Source organism: Centropristis striata, chromosome 18, assembly GCF_030273125.1.
Source record: "Centropristis striata isolate RG_2023a ecotype Rhode Island chromosome 18, C.striata_1.0, whole genome shotgun sequence".
NCBI lineage: Eukaryota > Metazoa > Chordata > Actinopteri > Perciformes > Serranidae > Centropristis > Centropristis striata.
The window spans coordinates 15,504,605-15,527,960 of record NC_081534.1 but is presented as its reverse complement, the minus strand read 5'-3'; the positions used below and the strand labels follow the sequence as shown (position 1 = coordinate 15,527,960).

The following is a 23,356-nucleotide window of genomic DNA, read 5'->3' as shown; positions in this document are numbered from 1 at the left end:
CAAAAAAATAAAAATAAATAAGAAACATTCTTTTATTTATTTAACCTTTTTCCCCTTCAGTACAAGCATATAAAGGGTGAGGTCTGGTGTATTTACACATATAAAATAAGAATGAGCCATAAGGAAAACGACAGGTACAGGGCATTGACCCCCTTGGGTCCAGTTAGAAAAATAAAAAACATATACACACATGTTACGGATCTACATGGCTATAACAGTCCAATTTTCCCAATAACTACCTCCGCTCTCTTTTTGCAAACGAATAGTGCAAGTCATTTTCTCCATGACACGTATTGAGTTGATTATGTTGATGAAAAGGGAGATGGTGGGAGGGTTCCTTTGGAGCCAGCATTTTGTAATTGTCTTTTTGCTGGCGGCAAAGGAAGATCTTAAGAAACATTCATTTTAAAGTAAACATTTGGATAGTTGGTATTTATTTACTAGTAAAATTTAGAATTTGACTGACGCTATTACTACAAAAATATTTTGAAGTTTTTCTAATGTAAGCTACTGTTATTTTTATTTTTATTATTTTGTGATTGTACCATTAACATTTCAAAATGTAGCCTATATTGTTTGAGTTGTATTTGTTCCTTGCCTATATTTTACTTTAAGTGTGCCGGTTTTTAATTTTATTTTTTACATTAACTCGTCATGTCTTGGAGGGCCATGTCGGACCAAGACTACCTTTCCGGTTTCTCTCCGCGGTGCAGGTCACTCCCTCCGTGCTGTCAGCAGCTCTCTCCGTGGTTCAAACTTGCTGCCACACTGAACCAACTCCTCCATTCACATCGTCTTTTTTACAAGTGTTGGAGCTTTTACGTGACAAACTGTTTTTAGTAATGTGTTAAAGTCTGCTGTGCGGCGGCTCTTCACCGGGAGGAATTATCGTTTTGTCTTCGCTTTTAGTTGGAAAGCAGCGGGGGGAAATGTCCAGCTGAGGATTGGAAATCCTGAAAACCACAGGGCCTGTTTTTGTAATGATTGATCAATGCTTCGACAATGGCGCTAAAGGTAAGTCTGACAACTTTTCTAGGCTGTTTTAACGTCAACCCGCGTGTACTGTCACCTCCACTTTGCCCTGACAGCTGTTTTTTTTTTTTTAACCAATAATGCGGGCTGTAAAAACACAGACAGAGTTGTAGTTTCTCGCTTTAGGTTAACAGTGAACACTCGATAAGCAACACATTAAGAGTCACGAACGTCAGAAACTCTGCTTAAGAAACGTGTAATGGACGCCTACGACACATTTGTATGCAGTAAATGTGACACGATTGTTTTTGCTGTACATGGAAAATGTGCCTCATTAAGAAAGTGTCTTGTGACATTTTACTACCTTTCCAGTGCGGGTCATTTTTACCTCCGTGGAATGCTGGGTAATGTAGTCTTCAGCGTGTGTATGGCTTTGCTCATTCAGTACTATATACTATAGTACTGTATTATATTAGACATTATATTTTATGATTATATCAGTGGTTATGGTTGATCTTCACAACAGAATACATTGTATCATAAACACTAGTGCAGTCGGATTGTATTATTATTAATACAATAATTTGAGTTAATGTGATAAAAGTAGCACCCTTTGAGTATTAGCCTACACTGAAAAAATAATAATTTTTGGCCTTGTAATTATTATTTCAATCATCTATATAAATTAAGAAATACGAATTCAATGCTTTTTCTTTAAGCAGTTTTTCATAGTGCATTACTTAGTGATTGTTTGTTATTATGTGTCCTCAGTTTTGTATGTAAATTGAATCATTCGTTCCAAGTAATATTCACTAAACCAGTTCATTGGCTTAATTAGTTGATATTTCCAATTAAAATAGGGAAATCAGTGAATCTGCAATTTACTTGTGTATTTTCATAAAAAAAAAAGTGGTTCTATTAAATAAATATTACTTAGAAACAGCCTGAGTAAAGATTACAAACACGTTCTGTGTGGAAAAACTTGCCTAGCTTTTTTTAAGTAAATGTCACTCCAGTTGTTTTCAGTGTACAATTATAATAATAATAGTGAATAAGTGAGTGGGTCTGAGGCTTATTTTGGTAACAATTTAGTATTTGCAGTTTAAGACACCTACCTGAAAATAAAATAAAGAGACAATAAATAGTCTAGTATACAGAATCTATGAATATGCAAATGTTCTTAATTTCAAGTTCAAGTTTTACTGCTGTAAACAACATGTCTCCTACTTCACTGAAAACTTCAATCTCAGTAGGAGATTTTAGATTTTTATTGCACTTGTTGATGTTGAGGTCAGATTTTCGGGTGAGCGCAGAGAAACTTCTCCCTTTGCAACTTTCTGCAGCTGCGTGTGATAACAACTTTCTAGTGTCAAGCTGGCCAACACGGTATTCTTTTTGTGAAACATTTATTGTTTATATAATTAAACATAAATTGCATTAGAAATATAAATAGAGCTGCCTTTCACCTCTTGTTTTTGTTATTGAGAACACAACGTTCTTGTGGCTGGTCTTCCTGTGAGAATTGGCAGCTGCAGTAACAGAATTTGCTTGTTACTGAGTTAAGCCAGCACAAAATTGATGCAAATCAACAGATAAACATCAGCCACTGCCATCTGTGAATGTCATCTTATTTATTGAAAGACTGATAGCAGTCAGCATGGTGAATATCGTCCAGTAGAGCCGATTTTCGGCTGATAAATTTGTGCATTCCTAATTAACACCATGCCATCAATTTCAGAAGAAGATCCTAGCTCAATTAGAAACCCCATTTTTTTTTTCATTTTTGGGGCCAATGCCCATACAGATATTAGATATCTTGTCTCTAATTGCCACTAGATTGTAAGTTGGAGTGCAGTCTGCTTGAGAAACTTATGATGATACCATTTCTAAATGACGCATCCTTCCTGCAGCATATTCTGTGAAAAAGAAAAGTTACTTATCGCTGCATATCATTGCAACATTTACACCAATGCAGATGTATCTGTGATACAAATATCGACTGATAAAATTGGCAGACTGATGTATCAGTCTGGCTCTACCCAGTAGACTTCAAAACAGAGACAGAGTGCTTTTTTTAAATAAGAAAATAATAACTGTGACCTGAAAGAGTCATGACTCGTCCTAATGAAAAACATCATCCAGCTTCCTGAACTCCTGGGAGGTGGCCAAGTGAATTTGAATAGTGAAATGTATGAAAATAAAAAATATTTGGGTCAGCCATAAGATCTGCCATAATGAGGTGAACTGTGAAAAGCGGCATATGTAGAAGACTTTTCACACTGTTGCTTTCCACTTGTTGCATGTATGTGTTGGTGTGTGTGTGTGTGTGTTTGTGTCTGGGGTCAAGGGGGAGGGCAGATTAGTAGATGTGGGTCAGTGTGAGAGGAACTGCAGGCTCCTGTATCAAACTGAGCCAGGTGACGTGATGGTCCTGGGCTTGTTTTTGGTTGATACTGGTGCTGTGTTGAGTCAGCGTAACATCCCAGAAGAACTAGTTTTGCTAGTTTCACTGTGCCCTAATTGAACTCCGCCATAGTTAAAATCCCTCTAATATTGGGTGTGTTGTGTGTACATGCACCTAGACATGCAAATATGTGCTCTGTTCATAAAAGTGTTGATCAAACATGCATTAAGTGTTGTGCTTTTTCTTTTTCTTGTTTGTGTGCAGGCACAAGTTTTATATGACTTCACTGCTGAGGCTGGAAACAACGAGCTGACAGTGAAAGAAGGCGAAACACTTACAATCACCAATAAGGTAAATCTATACCAGCCTGCTGCAGCTTTATTTTTTTATTCAGGTTTTTCACATTCATTTTTAATTTGTGTGTTTTGTTGGTGGCTCCTGTTGTGTGTACATCACATTAAGTCAATGCTCATGTGACTTTTTAAACCAACAGTCAATAAAAGGTCTGACTCACATGATCTCAGGTTGTATATAAACGAGGAGTGTCACAAAAGGAAGGAAAACATGATGTCATTACAGCCAGTCGCCAACAGTTCAAAGGTCACTCACTGTGTGCTGACCTACATAGTTTCCTAATCGAAGTCGGTCTTAAGCCAATCAGGACCTACTGTACTGTATTCAGGAAAACAGACTCTTTTTTTTCTTCTCTAAATAAACTGACTGTGGAGGAATTTGTCCTGGAAGCTTTCAGTGTGTTTACAGATCCTTGTGTAACCTGGTTATTGTCAGCTAAATAACATGCAAATGGGAAAAGCAGTTTTCTTAATTCCAATAACAAATTAAGAGAAACACAGATACATCTTTATGTTGCTCTCTCCTCTCAGGGTTTCTGCACTAGTGCATGTGCATTTCACATGATTTCATGCTGGTGTGGCAGCAATGCAACGAGATCAAAGGGGACTTTATTACTGGAGGCAGTGAGATCCACAGTGTGACTCAAAGGGGACTTATGCTCATTTTCCGGTTCATATTTGTAATTTAGGTTTCTACTTCTACTAACATCAATTCATTTTCAAAAAACACATTCATTCTCATTGTGTCTGCCTGAATATTCCTGTATTCACCCTCTGTCTGAAGCGCTCTGTTTTCGTGCCTGTCCCTTTAAGACCCCTGTCAAAAAAGCACAATCTGCTCTGATTAGTCAGTAGCCAGCAAATCATATTCGATTTCCTCTATTTTGACTGATAATGCAACTGTGATATGATTCATGATATTGAAGATAATTTTATTTTTCACCAAAAACATTAAAATGATAACAGTGTCATTTTTTTTTACAAGGATCTGTACTAAAGATGATTTTTTTTCTGACTATAGAATATGCTTTCTAGGCCGGGACATCTCTGTAGCTCCACTGCTTAATTCAGAATGGTATTTTGATCCATAATTTGCCTTTAACAAGAATTGCACCTATTGTGATTTCTATATTTCACTTGTCCAAATTGCAATTATGATTAAATTCTGTGACACAGCCTTGCAGAAGTCCTGTTGGCTCGATTAAAGGCAAAGTTTGTGTGCATTCTCTGTGGATTGAGCATTTTGATAACTTTTGATACAATTTCAGTTTAAGGGTTCAAACTCTGGAATGGACCTAATGATGAGCTTCAAAAGAACTTAAACATGTAAAATTATGTATAATTCAATGATTATGAATTACTATATGACTATAACATAGTTTCTATTTATTTTTTTCTTTCCATTGCTGATATTCTGGGTTTTTCCTAGGATAGGCAAAAATAAGCCATGTGCTTCAGCCGAAATTCTTTTTTGTTTTTTTAAATGTGATAAAGAAAAAAATTGTGTGAAAATTGATTTTCAAGATTTACAGTATATAGCTGAAAATAAAGATCATTCTTTAATTCATACTTTAATAGTAATTCAGCAACTAGACCTGCTTTATAATAATAAAAAAACAGGGAAATCTCACTTTTTAGAATATGCAACCTTTAAACTGAAACAAAGTTTGATTCTGTGGATGAGTAATTTGACAGCTCACTTCTTTTTACAGTCCTCTCGCTATCACTCAAATGCTCCAAATGTGTTATTATTCAAACATGCTGTAGAAGTAAGAGGAGAAATCTGATTATTTAAAGTGAACCTGTTACTGCATTGTATTTATACAAATGAGTACATTTCCTGTTTTCTGGTCTGAGTGGTTTTATGCTAACATGTTTATTTTTTGGTCGGCCTCTGTTGCAGAGTATTGGAGGTGGTTGGATTGAAGCACAGAACTCCAGAGGGGAGGTTGGACTGGTTCCAGAAGACTACATCGAGGTAAGTTAGACAGTAACTTAGAGTATAATGGTGATTTTAAAGCTATCTGCTATCAGGCTTTGAGTTAGAAATGGACAGTATGTACTATCTATATCAAACAACAACCAAATATTTATAATTTCAACCTCTCAGTGGCTCTATCGGTTAGATATGTGTCACTAGAGTCAAGGATATGTTTCTCCTTCGCCTCTAAACTGTGGTACGGCCCCACATCCTCACAACAGGATGTGCCTCCTTCAGGGTTTTGCTGATTCGGGTGTTTGTGTCCAGAAACTCTGAGCTCATCACTGGGGATATGATTCACTATGAAGACATTCAGAAAGAGACACAGAGAGTTTGGTTGAAAGTGAAGTCTCTTTAACAGTTCAGCCTCACTCTAAACAACCCTCAGAGTAACATCTAACAATGCGGCGTCTGTGTGTACAAGAGATTGATATTATCCATCCGCTTTACTTAGAAAACAAGCTCATGTGGATGTGTGTGTGTTTGTCTGACCTTATGTTACCTCCCCAGCTGCCCCCAGACTGTTTTTGATTGGTTTCTAAATCATAAAAACCCACTGATGACAATTGCACTTGTTGCTTATGTAACATCTAAGGAAAAACATTAGGACACGGCCTGTTTCTCATGCAACTCATTTCTATTTCAGTGCATGCTACTAGTAAATTTGAAAAGATCTGCAAGAACAAAATTAACTGCACAAATACCCAGAAGAATTAAGTGTGGTAGCTTCATATTCACAAATGTTAAAGCAGATTCAAATGTGCAAATTTAAGTATAGCCAGCTGGTGCTATCACACTTAGAAAATCACACTGAAACCCAGCTTGCAAGGCCAGGGAATGCCAGGGAGACATGATCACATTACCACAGAAGAATGTACCTTTAAAAGTCATTAAATCACTCTGGAATATCTGGATTTGTTTTCCTCGTGGGGCTGTTTTCAGTCTCTCTCGTTCTGTCGTTTATCTTTTGATTTCTAGTTCAGTAAGGCAGCACCGTCGTTCCCGGCGTTCCCAGCAGCAGGAACTGCAGCACCGACTCCAAATGTTGCAGCTCAAGACCTGTCCATCTTTGATTCCTTCGCTCCTCCAGCAGCACCTGCACAAAACCAGGTAATGCTCTCATCTAATGAAGGTTTGGGTATATTAACCCTTAGCACCCCAGGCAGGGTATTTGCTCCCGTCACATTTCATTTACAATATAATAATTCATTACATTTTTTTTAAACAAAACACTTCTTTAGAACCCACTGGCAGGTTGTGGGGTTCAGAGGGTTCTATTTAATTTTAAAATAAATGTTCTTTCTTTCTTTCTTTCTTTCTTTCTTTCTTTCTTTCTTTCTTTCTTTCTTTCTTTCTTTCTTTCTTTCTTTCTTTCTTTCTTTCTTTCTTTCTTTCTTTCTTTCTTTCTATCAAACCCTCTGGCAGGTTGTGGGGTTCAGAGTATTAAAGTCATACTGGTGGCATATTAAATGCCTGTTTTCTGTTTTTTTGCTGACCTTTAGTCTCAGTTATAGATAAATGTACAGCCTTAGCTTCACTACATTCAGCAGCTGTTACCAGTGCTGGAGAAGTAAGCGTTAAAACCTGCAACCTTGCCATGCTGAGCACCTGCCATGTTCGCATTCGCCAACCTAAAAGTATCTGTGACAAGACGATGTTGAAGAAAAAGCAGAAGTTAGCGATGACAGAGTTCCACTGACGCCCGTGTAGCCTGTGTGATCCCCAGAGATGCAGAAGTGAGAGCAGCTGCTGTGGAAGATATTCATCGTGTCATTTATAACTGCCGCAGGTTTTCGCTCTAGTAAAATAGAACCAAGGGGAAATAAGTTGAGAGAAATCCGTTGTCAACAGGCAGGAAGTTCCACAAGTATGAGCGCGTACTGCTGGATCAGTAGAAATTTGGGCACAGTAAGTGGTTGAGTCAAGGCAGGAAATGTGTCAGCCATTATCCCTCTCTCTCTCTTTTCACCCACACAAACATATCCATATCCAGCATCACTTTAACCCGTCCCTTGCTGAGTGTTAACCTTCACTGCTGGTGCTTTGTGATGATGTCACCTTCTTTTCCCCTCAAGGTGGATGCTGGGGGCTTAAGTCCTCAGCCGGACACCCCTGACACCCCAGTTTCCCCCTACCTTTCGTCCCCCGATGAGGTAACCGCCACGTAGGGGTGGTGGATGAGGCCGGGGGCATGAAACCAAGCCCCCCACCCTCACCCATTATCTACCCCAAGCCCCCCCACTCCCTCCCTCCTCTCTGATTGGCCTGCTTTGGCAAATTCCCCCTCCTACTCCTAATGCCTGCAGAAAGCATGATCACACCTTGCACTACAGTGCACACACCCACACGTCACCAATCAACTCCCACACCCTTTATCTCAATTTTATGAATCAGCACTATAGTGAAACATGAGCAGTTTAAAGATCAGTGTTAGTGATCTTTATATCTCACATACACAGTCATGGAAAAAAATATTAGACCCTCGTTTTCTTCAATTAAAGTTTATTTTAATGCCTGGTACAACTAAAGGTACATGATTGGACAAATATAATGATAACAACAAAAATAGCTCATAAGTGTTAAATTTAAGAGCTGATATTCAGACCGTTTCCATGGTTTTGTTGATAATGATTTTTATTTATTTATTTATTTCATTTTTTGGCTATGATAAATCATGAAGGTTCTGCATTGTTTTTTCTTTTCTCTCTTTTTTTCTCTCCAACAAAACACTTCTTTAGAACCCACTGACAAGTTGTTGAGTTCAGAGGGTTAAAATCATAATGGTGTGATTTTTAATGTCTGTTTTGGCTATTTTATTTTACTTTTTTTTTTAGCTGATATCAGCTCTTAAACTCTTGGCTCATGAGCTATTTTTGTTCTTATCATTATATTTGTCCAAGAAATGTACCTTTAGTTGTACCAGGCATTAAAATGAACAAGAAATTGAAGAAAAAGGGTCTATTAATTATTTCCATGACTGTAATTGACAAATCACACAGATGAATCATTAGACCACACAAACACTCCATGATAATCAGAATCTCATGTATAATCATGTTTTCAATGCCACTTTGACTGACTGTTGTATAAAATGTCATGGAAGATGTTGTTTTTCCTCACTGCACTGCTGTGTTCATTTGTCATTGCAGCGATTGTATGTGATTCATGCATACTACTTTTCTGTGTGTCTGTGTGCATTACGTGTTACTTTAAGTGACCCTGCAGTAGTTCTGTGTTCGAGCAGCTCAGTACATGGTTAGCATTAAGCTAACTGCAACCTACAAGAGGCGCACATACACTCTATTGCATGCCGATGCCCGTACATAATGGTTTACAGCATGTATTCTTTGCAAGCACGGCATGCAGTTGTAAGTATTTTAAAACATACATGCATCATTATAAGCAAGTGTCTTGGGTCAAATATGCAACATTTTGTTTTATTTTTATATTTGTAGTAGGGCTGGGCGATATGGACCAAAAGTCATATCCCGATATATTTAGGCTGAATATTGATACACGATATATATCCCGATATTTTTATTGCAAAGTGAGAGCAAATGTTCAGTCAATGTCAAAGCCAGATATGACATGTCACAAGTAGTTTTATTGAAACCGTTTATTTAAGTGAACATAAATACTGTATAACAACAGGAGTACTTTTTTTTTTTAAATCAAAGCTCCATAAAGTTCACATTTAAATGAAAAATATATCTTAATTAAAAATTAAAAAAAATTAAAAATGATTAATTATTAAAAATTTATTAAAAATTAATTATTAAAAATTAATTAAAATTAAAAAATTGCCTATGAAATAAAATAGGCCACTCTTTTTCTGAAATAAATATATTTATAATAGAAAAGAATAACGAACATCACAAAATAACTAAATATGACAAACCCTAGTAAGGGCAGCATTTATATATAAAGCAACTTGCCTGGAGCAAGGATCACAGCGCAAATTTGAACTATAGCGATATATGCGATATGGTCTAATTCCATATTACATTTAAAAATATATTGATATATTTTTTATATCGATATATCACCCAGCCCTAATTTGTAGTAACTGCATGTGTCAAGCAGCATTTAAACATGACACTCTTAAAGGAATAATTCTTATTTACTGAAGCGGGGCTGTTTGAGGTACTTATCCATAGTCCGTTTATTACTAAATAAAAATAAATATAACACATAGTTAAACAGATGGTACTGGCTTATTTGAAGGTAGCTAAAATACGTTTTGTTGCATCCACAGCAGTACATTTTTTATCTTCAGTCAGTCATGTCAGTACCTCATACAACCCCACTTTAACTATCCCTTAAATGTTTTCCGTGTCAAGGCCAAGTCTGCATCATATGTTTCATAAAGCATGTTGTTTAAAGTTTACTGTCAGCTTCTTGTTAAACAGACTCCAAACTAGACCGGTTTCTTCTCTCTCTCTCTCTCTCTCTCTCTCTCTCTCTCTGTCTCTCTCTGTCTCTCTCTCTCTCTCTCTCTCTCTCTCTCTCTCTCTCTCTCTCTCTCTCTCTCTCTCTCTCTCTCTCTCTCTCTCTCTCATTCTCATTCTTTCGTCCCTCACATTTTCTCTCTCTGTCTCTTCCAGGCTAGTAACGGTAATGATCCCTGGTCAGTGTGGAATGCGGACCCCTCGGCGGGCTCCAATAATAACTGGGCGTCCAATCCAGAGGGCACCCAGACTGGAAAGAGCCCTGCTGACCCCTGGGGCTCCGTATCACAGGGCCACCCTCAGGCCTACCAGGGCCCGGGTAAGGACACCTTTTTACTTGGAAACATATGTGTCCGTACAGTAAAACCACCTCCTTTGAGCTTGTGTCCATTTAGTGTAAATGTCATTGTTGTGGTTTTACTTATACTACTAAGTACTATTATTTAAAACCCAATTTAAATGGACAAATGTGTCATTTTAAAGTGCCTTTGTTTTTTTTAAAGTTTTTTTCCTGTCTAACGTTTAACAGGATAATTTATTTCAAACAAGGGTCCACAAATTGTTCTGCTAAAAACGCAAAATCCACCTTTTCTACCTGGTTGCACGCATGGAAAGGTCACACACTGTTTTTAGATCTTGACATTATCATCTTGTTAAACAATAAAGTTTACCGTTTGCTTTTTATAATGCAATTTTGGATGGATGGAGTGGATTAGGTTGTTCTGGAAAGCCAAGATTTACTGCTGAACCTTCTGGAAGTTTTAGATTTATTCATCAAACAATCAAAGCTCATAATAATAAGCAAGCTTGTGTAACTCTACACTGCAATCCAGTTAGATTATGCGGCTTTTGAATTGCTTTGTACATTTGTAACGGCAGAGTTTGTTGTCAGAATCATCATTTGTTTGGGTGAAAATGAGACCTCCTAAATGTTTGAGAAAGTAGGATTTTCTGCAACTTAGACAAGTGTCTTTTGCCCTGCTTTTAATCTTGAAGAAACAAATACTAGGATTATCAACCCGTGTTTACAGACTAAAATATAGGTCAAACAACAATTAAACACATGGTTTTTGCATCAAAGAACAATATAAGGCAGATGAATCTGTTTCTGAGTACTTCTTCCATTCCTTCAACGTGATATTAAGTGAAATACCTTTAGAATATACAGTAAGCTTCTTCATTATTGGTAAATACTATTTCATCCAGCACTGCTTTCAACTCCCAGATATGGTTCTGCTCACTCGTCTGTCTCTGGCCAGTTTCTGGACAGGACAATCAAGCCATGACTGTGTTTTTGCCAGACTATGGAAAAGTTAACCTCACTCATGACTCAGAAGAACAAATTATTTGACCTGCTTTTTAAATTCTCCAGTTGTTATTGTAGAAAGAGAACTTTGGAAATAAATGGAAATGAGAAGAAATAACAGACTTTTTTCCCTCTTCCTCTCTTGCCAAAGACATCTACCCGTATCCTTACCTTATCGATTACACAGGTATCCCGTGCATCGCCTGCTGGAGCTTGGGCCTCATTTCTTTTGTGTGTGTGTGTGTGTGGACTGGTATTAAAGAGTTTCCAGCAAATAGTTTTGGGAAATAATTGACAGTATCAAAGGCATGTGTGTGCTGCATTTAATTTAACACTATATTAACTTTATTGTGATGTAGGAAATTATGTGTTTAAGAAGTTTTGCAAACTTTACAAGCTGTTTTCTCTACTTTTATATTTTTTATGGGATCATAATATCCTATATGTTTAAATAAATGTCAGAAAATCATATTCTGGTCTACTATCAGTTTTGACCACATATGTAGGCCTAATTATTGCATTTTTGTAGGGTAGATGTAATGGTTTCCTAACTTGTCTGTTTATGTGTGGAAATATTTTTTCTAACAGCTTAAATGAGATTTTCCTAGCACAGTTTCTAATTCACACTTTGGTGTATACAGCATCTGTGTGCTTTCACACCTTATTTTAGAGTGCACAGCTGTTGAGAAAATAAACAGCTATGTGTTTATTTCTTTTGCACTTTGAGACCTTAGCAAAACATTACAACATTAAAAAAGTGTCAAATTTTTGCAACTTGTGGTTCGAGCAAGGGCGACAACGTTGTGTGTTTGCTTACTTATTTGTTGGTGATGCATGGCATAAATTACAGAAATGCAGTGTCTATGATACAGTAGGTTGTTGACGAGTGCTGCCTGTTCTCAAGATAGTGCAACTGCATCTGTTACAACTGGAAAAATCTCTTCTTGGTACTATGTTTAGGACCACAGAATAAGGCTAAGCAGAGTAGTTTTCTACTGATAACATAAGAGTAAGAAATCTCCATTTCATCAACTTTAGATACTTTCATTCAGACCCATGCTGCAGCAAGTAGTTGTTTTTCTATCCAACACAACAGTAAACATGTTCCATCAGCAAATTTTAGTGGGCATTTTGAAGATTTGCATGAGAAAAGCTTGATGGAAACACCAAAATTCGCTTGGGGTGTTTTTTGTCTTTTCCGAAAAATAGTTAATGTTCTATATGGGAGATGGAAACTCATGAGTGATCAACTGTTTCCTCTCTGTCGATCAAGACACGCTGACATGAAAGTACAATTATAAATTGCCCAGTTCAGTCTAATTTCTGAAGACATATTTTCTCTCATTGGTGGCCAAAGTTGTCCAATGAGCAACCTACTTTTTTAATTATATTTTCTCTATGGCTTAATCTCTTCTTCTTCTACTGTTTACCGACATATTGGTCTACAGCAAAACATAACACTGCCATCTTCTGACGGAAGTACATTCCTGCAGCTTTGTTTTTTTGCTCTAAACCTGTTGATGGAAACGTCCCTAAAAAAATTCGCTTCAAAAGGCGATTAGACTCTAATGGAAACACAGCTACTGATCGATAATTGAAGCAATTAAGAGTTCACTGCTTGTGGTAAATTGATATAATCGAGCACAAGCTTAATCTTCCCCAACACCTATACATTGGCAGTAAGCTTCCTGCAGCATTGTAAAGTAGGTTGTTGAACACAAACACAAATATGTATTTTTTCTGTGCCTAAAACTCAGATGTGTTCATGTTTCTGCCCTCAGGAGCGGAGGACGATGAGTGGGACGATGAGTGGGATGACATGAAGTCAACGGGAGGTTACGCTGAGTCAGAATCTGGAGAGAGCGGAGCGATGCAGAGAGGAGGAGCTCATGCCACTTCAATGAAAATCTCCCTCAACAAGTAAGCAAGACACAAAGCTTTGACGAATTGAGTTTTATAGATAAATGAAGGACTAGAAGAGTGTTGGTGGTTGGAAAATCTTAGTCAATGATCTAAGATACTAAGCTGAAATGTAGCTTTTAGAGATTGGTTTATATATAGCTGTCAGGACTGTTACTCCTAGAAATTCACCTATAACATGATTTTCAAACTTCTTTTTCTCTTCGAGCAGGTTCCCTGGCTTTTCCAAGTCTGGTCCAGAGCTCTACCTCCTATGCAAGCAGCTCGCTAAGGGCAAAGAAAGGCTGCCAATTTATGTAGGTTATCTCCAAATACCGATACAAATTGTTTAAAGATTTTCATCAGATGCCTTTACTTGTTGCTGGTTGTGGCAATGTGATTAAACCTACCTAAATTAACTAAATACAATATGTTGTATTGGGGCTGGGTGATATGGACCAAAAGTCATATCCCGATATAATTAGGCTGAATATCGATACACGATATATATCCCGATATTTTTATCGCAAAGTGAGAGCAAATGTTCAGTCAGAGTCAAAGCCAGATATGACATGTCGCAAGTAGTTATTGAAACCGTTTAATTAAGTGAACATAAATACTGTATAACAACAGGAGTACCTTTCTAAAAAATCGGGCAGCATTTATAAAGAAAGAAAAAAAAGTTGAACTATGTCGATTTACACAATATGGTCTAATTCCATATCACATTTAAAAATATATGCATATAATTTTTATATCGATATATCGCCCAGCCCTATTTTGTATCATATCATAAGACAGACAAGAGTGATTGTTGCAGTCACAGATGTTATACTTTCTACTGTTTCACTATATTTATAGCTTGATTTCCTCTTTTTGCCTCTGAGAATCTGTGTTTTTATACCACAAAATTCAGAGTAGCCGGTTTCTAAACCTCGTGTTTTGATGCTCAGGTTGGAGAAGTCGGCCCGGTGTGGTTTTACCCAGAAACTCAGCTCGACTGTGTGGTGGCTGATCCCAAGAAAGGCTCAAAGATGTACGGCCTCAAGAGCTACATCGAGTACCAAATCACACCCAATGTAAGCATCCAGTAGCATCTACTCATTTTCTTGTCATATTTGTTAAATAAACAATGTGGTTAAAATATTGATGTTGGTTTTCAGTGCACGAACCGACCAGTCAACCACAGATACAAGCACTTTGATTGGCTGTATGAGAGGCTTCTAGACAAATTCGGGTCAGCCATCCCCATCCCTTCTTTACCAGACAAGCAGGTGACAGGTAAGAGCCCGACTCTGTGACCAGGACACAAAAAGGATGAGCATCTTTGACGACAACATGAATATAAAAAAAAAAGTGCATCCTTGCCTCTTTTCCAGGGCGATTTGAGGAGGAGTTTATTAAGATGCGTATGGAGCGGTTGCAGGGCTGGATGACCAGGATGTGCAGGCACCCGGTTGTTTCCAGCAGTGAAGTATTCCAGACTTTCCTCACCTACAAGGATGAGAAGGTGTTCTGTCCCTCCTCCACTACTTCTCCCATTTACCCTCAGTACTTTAGGATTTAACAGTCTTCTTATTGTTGATTAATTAAAATGATTTGTGGATACAGGACTGGAAGCTGGGGAAGAGAAAAGCAGAGAAGGACGAGACGGTGGGAGTGATGATCTTCACCACGATAGAGCCTGAAGCCGCGGACTTGGATCCTGTGGAAGTGTGAGTTAAATCAGACTTTACTCTAAAACACCACAAATTAAAAAAAACACTGGTTTATTGGATGTAAAATGTGTCCCTCGTCTGCAGGGAGCAGAAATGTGAGCAGTTCAGCAGGTTCACCAAAGCCATGGATGACGGGGTGAAAGAAATCCTCACAGTGGGCAACGAGCACTGGAAGAGATGTACAGGACGTACGTACACACTGAACTCACTCTGAAAATCTTTTCATTTAATCTTTATTTAAATCTCAAGAATTTATTGATGCCATCCTCTTATTTTTTATTGTGTCGAGAGTTCAGTTAAAAGAGAAAAAGTACACATCCAAAATAATGAACAAGGAAACCAGTGGTGGAATGGAACTAATTACATTTACTCAAGTACTGTACTTAAGGAAAATTTTGAGGTTCTTGTACTTAATGTTATTAATTCCATTTTATGTAACTTTATACTTCTACTCCACTACATTTTGAGGCAAATATTGTACCTTTTACTCCACTACATTTAGCTGACAGCTTTAGTTACTTTTTAGGTCGAGATTTAACATGAAAAACATAACCAGTTTAAAGTGATATTTTTTTATTAAACCTCATAACAGTATATTAAGTTGTCAAAATGAGCCCTACCTTGAGTAAATTCAAATGTGCTGACATAAATGCATCAATAATAATAATTTTTACTCTCTCTACTTTTACTTTTGATACTTTAAGTACATTTTGATGCTGATACTTTTGTACTTTTACTCCAGTAAGTTTTGAATGCAGGACTTTAACTTGTAGTGGAGTCATTTCACAGTGTGGTATTAGTACTTTTACTTTAGTAAGGGATCTGAATATTTTTTCCACCACTGAAGCAAACAAACTAAAAAAAAGTTGCATTCAAGAGCAGAGTAGTTTGTTATCATTGTTTTGAACTGATCTATATTTACAATGTTGTTGAATTTGAATGTGTCTTGTGAACTGTGTCATTGTGTTGGGTATGAGAACAACAAGTGGTTTTCCCAAATTTAGTGTTTGCACACGGGACTTAAAGCATCAGCCAATCACTTACACGAGTCTGATTATAAGGAAGTGATATATGATGGCAAGTTATCATTAAGGGCTTCATAAATAAATAAATAAAACCAGTGCCTGTCATGTGTTACTGTTAGAGGTGCCCACCCAACCCTTTTCAATGTAAATGTTTTACCACACACAGGCCACACCTTCACTGTGCTGTAATTACTGTTTATATAAAGCATGCTTCATTGTATCGGGTATTTTGTGAACTCGAGACAAAATTCATTCACACAGTGCATGCTTATGTCTCATTTCTTTCCCTCCACAGCTTTGCCAAAAGAGTACCAGAGAATCGGCAAAGCCTTCCAAAACCTCTCCTCTGTCTTCACCAGCAGTGGATACCAAGGTACGACAATGAATACTGATGTGACCTTAAATGTTATTTTGTGTAGGGATGGGAATAATTAGAATATTTTTTTAATTTTTATCTCTGACTGCGTATCAGTACTCACTGAACTGAAACACGGCCGAGCGTTCAGTTCTACAGCCGTATGTCAATAAGTTAATGAGTTGAGAATTAAGTTGGATAAAGCTACAGTTTGCAAACTGAAAGTTGCGATAACAATTATAAAACACACATAAATACAAGAGTATTAATTTGAGCAAAACTAGCTAACTGTATCAAACCTTGCTAGCATTAATACTGAATTTAATTTTGTCCAAAACGTATTTAAACACAAGTAGATTACTGATGAATTACTGTGAAAACTAACCTCATGCGTCATGCATAGTTATTTTTGCAATCGACAGGAAGTCTCTTTTCGTCCTTTCAAAATAACAGCGTTTGTTATCAAAACAGGCTTTTAGCATATTACTCTATATATATCTTTAATTTTGCCCATGTATGCATGTTTTATACAAACTGGAGTATGTATAAAAACATATCGATTAATTAATCGTTTTAGATGCACGTTGGCAGGTTTCTTCCAAATGCCCATCCATAAATTTTGAGTGACACCTTAAAAACTCCAACATGTGTAATCTTTATGCAGCTATTCAAGATGATACTGATACTGTTAAACAACACGGTGATGACATATTTTAACCCCTTCTTTGATGTAGGTGAGTCAACCCTGACTGACGCCATGACAGCTGCAGGCAAGACCTATGAGGAAATAGCTCAGATGGTGGCAGAGCAGGTAGGCACTACTGTAACACACTGTGATGCCACTTTTGTTCACAAAATTGTTTCTACACTTTGTGCTTTTGTCCTGTCGCTATTATTCAGTAATCTATATGTGTTCTGTTTATTTTAGCCTCGTCCATCAACCATATTGTTTTGTATTCCCCCCCTTACAATAATCATAATATCTCATAGTGACCGTGAACATTTCCTGCTTGCAGTCAGTGTTTACATCCTGGTTGTGGCGTTTTAATGACCCTGTAACCCGGCGTCCTGTTCGTGAAGTCTGTAAGGAAGAAGTCACAGGCAAACCTATCTGGTTTTGACCCTACTATTTGTGGCTTTTCTGCAGCGGTGGAAGAAGTATTCAGATCCCTTACTAAAGTTAAAGTAAAAGTACTAATACCACACTGTGAAATGAGTCCACTACAAGTAAAAGTCCTGCATTCAAAACTTACTGAAGTAAAAGTACAAAAGTATCAGCATCAAAATGTACTTAAAGTATCAAAAGTAAAAGCACTCATTATGCAGAATGGATCCACTGAGATTGTTTTATATTTTCCAAATATATTGTTGGATTATTATTATAATTGATGCATTTATGTAAGCAGCATTTTACTGTTGTCCAGATAGGGCTCATTAAACTACTTAATATGCTGTTATGAGGTTTAATTAAAAACATGTCTGTTAAATCTATCATGTTTTTTATGTTAAATCTTGACGTGAAAAGCTGTCAGCTAAATGTAGTGGAGTAAAAAGTTCAATATTTGCCTCAAAATGTAGTGGAGTAGAAAGTATAAAGTTACATAAAATGAAAATACTCAAGTAAAGAACAAGTACCTCAGAATGATACTAAAGTACAGTACTTGAGTAAATGTACTTAGTTACTTTCCACCACTGCTTTTCTGACCGTTTTTATGTAGTCTGATTGGTGTGGTGTGTAATCAAATCAAACTTGGGCCTTTTTTGCTGTCCCAGCAGCTTCCAGAGGGAGGATTCATCTGGTAAGCTTCTGCTGCTCCAGACTCTTTTTGTCAGAGTGCTACTATAGGATTTGTTAGCTTTAGTTTAGCTACGATAGTGATAGTCTGGACATTGATGGAGCAAAAAGCCTAAAATAATGCAATGTAGCTGTTGCATTAACGGTACATACAGCCTTACCTTGATAAATTAAAGGGTAAGGCAAGAAGTTTTTGTAGTCCTACAGCAACTCTTAGTTTAGTGTCTGACTCTGCTAGATGTTAAGCTGTACCTCTTCAGGAGAATCTGCACTATTATAAACTCGACTCCATTTTTTTTAAAGGGTTGTTGTGTTAAAATTAAACTTTGGGAAGTAACCCCTTTGACGTATTGTTTCCTTTCTTATCCCTTTCAGATCTGTGTGTCATTTCCTGTTTTTGATTTGAAGTTACATTTATCTGTTTTTTTTCCTCATTTTTTACAGCCCAGGAAAGACCTCCACTTCGTCATGGAGACCAACAATGAATATAAGGGTCTTCTTGGATGCTTCCCGGACACCATCGGAGTCCATAAGGTACACAGGGAAAAAGTTACACCAAGGTTTATTGTCAACAAAACACAGTTAATTGAATATCTCATTTATATACTCTAAGCTTAAGGTGTAAATGCAGTTTCTATAGCTGGAACCAGTAGTAGAGAACCTGCATGATCACTACTAAATTGCATAGAATTCTCGATGCGTTCATAGATAAGTAAAACAAATAAGTCATACCTACTTTTACAAAACATTTACAGTAAAACTAAATCATTTGGTTCCTAAAACTAGTTAATTAGGAAGTTCTGTATCTGATGCTACGGCAACTTCCTGTTTACATAGTGGATTGTTTTTGATTGGACAGCAATACAAATATTTCAGAGCCAATTTACTACACAGTGTTATGAGTCATTGTTTAATGCAGCATGTAACAGATTTGATGAGAATATTTTAAACAGTTTGACTTTCATTCCCACAGTTTAACAGACTTAAATATCACAGCTAACCAAAGGAGGCTTGCAGCAAATTAGTGACAAAATCCAAAATGTTGTAAATGAAATGTAAAGTTTGTCAACAAATATAGTTTATCTTTATGGATTATATTGATGCAGAATTGACAAGAATTCTGTCGACATATGACGTTTTTTATCTTGTGGTTCTAGGGTGATATGTTTTACATGCATGAATTGTTCATATGACCTATTTCTTAAATGGAGTTTGGCTAAATGTTTTCCACTAGGATCGGAAATCTTTTTAGAAAAGAATATAGTTGTTGTCAGTGCTACATCTTTAGGACTGAAAACTCACATTGTCTTCAGATTAGAGCCCGACTGATATGGGATTTTTAACAAGAATGCTGATACTAATTTTAGAGGGGAAAATTCATCGATAACTGATATGGTAGCCGATGTAGTAAAAAAAAATTTGCTGGAAGGAAAATATACCTTTTTTATACCAGATTTTTCAACCACTCTGCAAAGGTACCAAGAGAGCTACTTTCTCAACCATGTAAAGCTTTACTAAATAATGTATCACATTATTATACATTATACAAACGGTGTATTCCATTATCAGACAATTCTATAAATGATAACTGAGAAAATAAAGAATGAATAGGAATAAAATAAATAGCTAAATAAACATCATTACTGTCCAGGGTTAGTCAATTGCTGACTTTTTAAAAATAATAATTGAAAAAATCATTGCAAGCAATGTTTTGCTGCATTATACAGGTGCATCTCAATAAATTAGAATAGCATATAAAGTTTATTTATGGCAGTAATTCAATTCAAAAAGTGGAAATAACACATTATATAGATCCATTACACACAGAATGAAACATTTCACGTCTTAATTTATTTAATTTCTTCTAATTATAATGATTATGGCTTACATTTAATGAAGACCTAAAATTCAGTGTCTCAAAAAAAATTGAGTATTACAAAAGACACATTTTAAAAAGGTATGTTTAATATGGAAATGTTGGCCTCTGAAAAGTATGTCCATCTGTGTGCACTCAATATTTGGTTGGGGCTATTTGATTTAAACTACTAGAAATTGACTTTTCCATGATATCTAATTTATTGAGATGCACCTGTATATTGTGCAAAAAAGTTTTTATAATAGCATATACCAGACAGCACTTACACTGATACCGATATGCCTTTGATAGGCCAATATTGGCCGATAATATCTGTCAATCGATATATATGTCAGTTCTACTTTAGAGTGAGAGGGGTCAGACTTCAGTCTTTTAGAAGTCTTTTCAAAGTCTCCTAGTGTTTGGTAGGGGTTAGTCTAGCAGTCCAGAAGGGACAAAATATGGGGAACATGTACAGATTTCACTTTGCTTCTTTTAAATTCCAGATGAGATAATTGAAATGGTCTTTTGCCTTTATCTCATGTCACTGAATACTCTTGTATTTTTGTTTGCTTATTTAAAATTTTAACAGGCAGCCATAGATAAGGTGAAGGAAGGCGACAAGCTGGTGGCCGCCGGTAAAATTACCACTCAGGACAAAGTCACCATGGCTAAACGAGTCAGCACCATGTCGTACACATTACAAGGTAACATGCTCACTCAGAAGCATATAACTGATGGCGTTAATCTATCTAACATGATATCTGATTAAAGGGTTTCCTCTCTTTCCCACAGCTGAGATGAACCACTTCCACAGCAACCGTATCTATGACTACAACAGGGTCATGCAGTTGTACTTGGAAGAGCAAGTCAAGTTTTACGAGACGGTGAGGCATTTTTAGCGACCATCGATCAGAGTAAATTGGAGTCTGTAACAGGCTTTGTTGCCGTATTACCTGTGTAGTTAAGCAGCTTTAGTTTATATGTGACCTTTTTTTTTCTTCTGACTCTACAGATTGCTGCAAAGCTGAGACAAGCACACAGTCAGTTCACTACGATGTGAAAGCCTTCAGTCTCGCACTACAAGACAAGAAGAGTTCAACCAGCTCAACATCCAAAATATTATTGCTTACACTGCACTCTTTTCCCTCCCTTTAATTTAAATCTCACTTCTCTCTTTTTACTCGCTTTTCATCTCTTCCTTTACACTGCTCATGCCCAGAGGCCTGGCTCATGGTGTTACTCTACTGCCGCTCTCAGAAGTTTATGAACAGTTAATGAGCATGTGCAGCTGCTGAAAAAGCTTTGACAGTTTTTTTTGTTGGGCCAGCAGTGATAGCAGAACAAGACTCACTTGTTACAAACGCCCTTTCCTCTGTCCAGGGTCCCCGAATTGTGACACAGGAAGTAAACAGCATGAATTGCTGCACTGCGTTCAGTTTCTCTTAATGAAAGTTTTGTACAGCTATAGGTGCCAACATGCCTGTGCTCACATTATATCCACTTATTTTAAAGCCTTAATCTGCAGTTTTTCAATTTTTCATGCTCAGGAGATAGTTTTTGAGTGTGGGGTTGTATGAGGCACCATAGTCTGTGTATTAACTACAGTAGATGGCGGTCAGCATGCTGCAAGTTGGCAGAAGCAGGCCGGACACAGAAGCTGAGTAATGTACTGCTGTGGACGGGGGCAGCAGCAAAACCTAGTTTGTCAATTAAAAAAATCTTGAGAATATTTTCACCGCTTTACCTCAAAGCCACCAGACGCCATTGATAAAAACAGTAATTTTACGCTGCAGAACACGGAAGCTGCTGGTCTACCGCTGCCTTGGTTGTTTAATATTGATTTCTTTTTTCCTTTTTTTAGCTGTATATAGTCATGGAAAAAAATGATTAGACCATTGTTTTCTTCAATTCCTTGTTCATTTAATGCCTCGTACAACTATGATGAACAACCATAATGAAAACAACAAATTTAATCTAAGAGCTGATATCTAGCCATTGTCCATGGTTTTCTTAATAATGATTTTGGTTATTATGAAGAAAACCATGGAAAATGGCTAGATATCAGCTCTCAAATGTACCTTTAGTTGTACCAGGCATTAAATGAACAAGAAAGCAAGGAGAAAACAAGGGTGGTCTAATAATGTTTTGACTGTATGTGTAGCTGCTGTCCTCATCCTGCCTGCTTCTATGCTTCTAAAAACCAGGAGCATACCTCATACAGCCTCACTACTATCCCTTTAAAAATGGTAAAAGAAAGGATTTACACATGAAACACTGAAAAACCAAAGCCGTCTTCCCTCTGTCAGTACGCTCAGTGTGAGGGGAAGGGTGAGGTGTGTGTGTGTGTGTGTGGGGTGTGTGTTCCTGAATGCAGCATTGGCAACAAATCAGAGCTTTACTGTCTTATTTTCAGCCAATATTTTAATGATTTTGGCCTCCTGTTTGTACATTTCAAAGAGTCCTAAATATTTTTGGTAAAAGCAGTGGAGCATTCCTTTTCATGAATCCAAGTTTTGGGAGAATGTGTGTCCTCTGTATGTCCACTGCTGGCAGCCCCTCTTTCATCCTGCACTTCCTCAAAAGCTAACAGGAAGCTCCACCTCCTTCCTGTCTTGCCCCGTTGAGGAAAACTGAAATGGTTTGTTTAGTTGTCGTCCCCCCCCCCCCCTCCCACCCTGCCTGCGTACCATGACATTGTAGTTTACATTTCAGGAGAGACGACAAAATGTAGGATAAATGATACTCAAGTTGGGGTTTATTATTTTAAGTGCTGGACATTAAAGCCAAAACAAGTCAGTAAATGAATACCACCCTCTTTTTTCCCTCTCTATTCCTTCTCCTGAAGAATATCTGTCCTTTCTTTGACCAGATTACGATGTTTTATATGAAGGTGTAGCAGCAGTGTTAGCTGTAAGAATCTAAGAAGAGTTTGGGACGGAGCAACGGATTATGTCATGTATGCAGTTTTCTCTTTTCACCGCCCACTTTTCAATCAGTCGCTAATCTTGTTCACTCTTTGTTTTCTTATCACTTGATACATGAAAAATATACATATATATATAAATATATATATTCTATCTGACCTATCAGGTGCTTCTTGTCATTGAGATACTATTTTATGTATAGGAGTATTTGCAATACAGTGTAACTCAAAGAGGAGCAAAAATTCTGTTTGATTTATTAAACAATGATTTGTACTCATCGGGAGTTTGTTTCTTTGTGTGTTTGAAAGAAACCTTGTG

General features: G+C 37.1%; 1 protein-coding gene across 2 annotated transcripts; it reads left to right on the top strand.

The window, feature by feature from the left end:
- The first annotated feature begins 627 nt into the window (after positions 1–627).
- On the top strand, positions 628–23,321 carry snx9b (sorting nexin 9b). Of its 2 annotated transcripts, XM_059356275.1 has the most exons (19): positions 628–1,014; positions 3,641–3,727; positions 5,633–5,707; positions 6,689–6,820; positions 7,786–7,863; positions 10,315–10,477; positions 13,246–13,384; positions 13,596–13,680; positions 14,317–14,442; positions 14,527–14,644; positions 14,743–14,873; positions 14,975–15,078; positions 15,166–15,269; positions 16,402–16,479; positions 17,196–17,272; positions 18,701–18,790; positions 20,704–20,818; positions 20,907–20,998; positions 21,127–23,321. In XM_059356275.1, the coding sequence occupies exons 1-19, from the start codon at positions 1,003–1,005 to the stop codon at positions 21,172–21,174; spliced, it is 1,854 nt and encodes a 617-aa protein (XP_059212258.1). In that variant the 5' UTR covers positions 628–1,002; the 3' UTR covers positions 21,175–23,321. The 2 variants fall into 2 exon arrangements, with proteins under 2 accessions (XP_059212258.1, XP_059212257.1); XM_059356274.1 differs by lacking the exon at positions 7,786–7,863 and having other exon boundaries at positions 632–1,014.
- Positions 23,322–23,356: the final 35 nt, after the last annotated feature.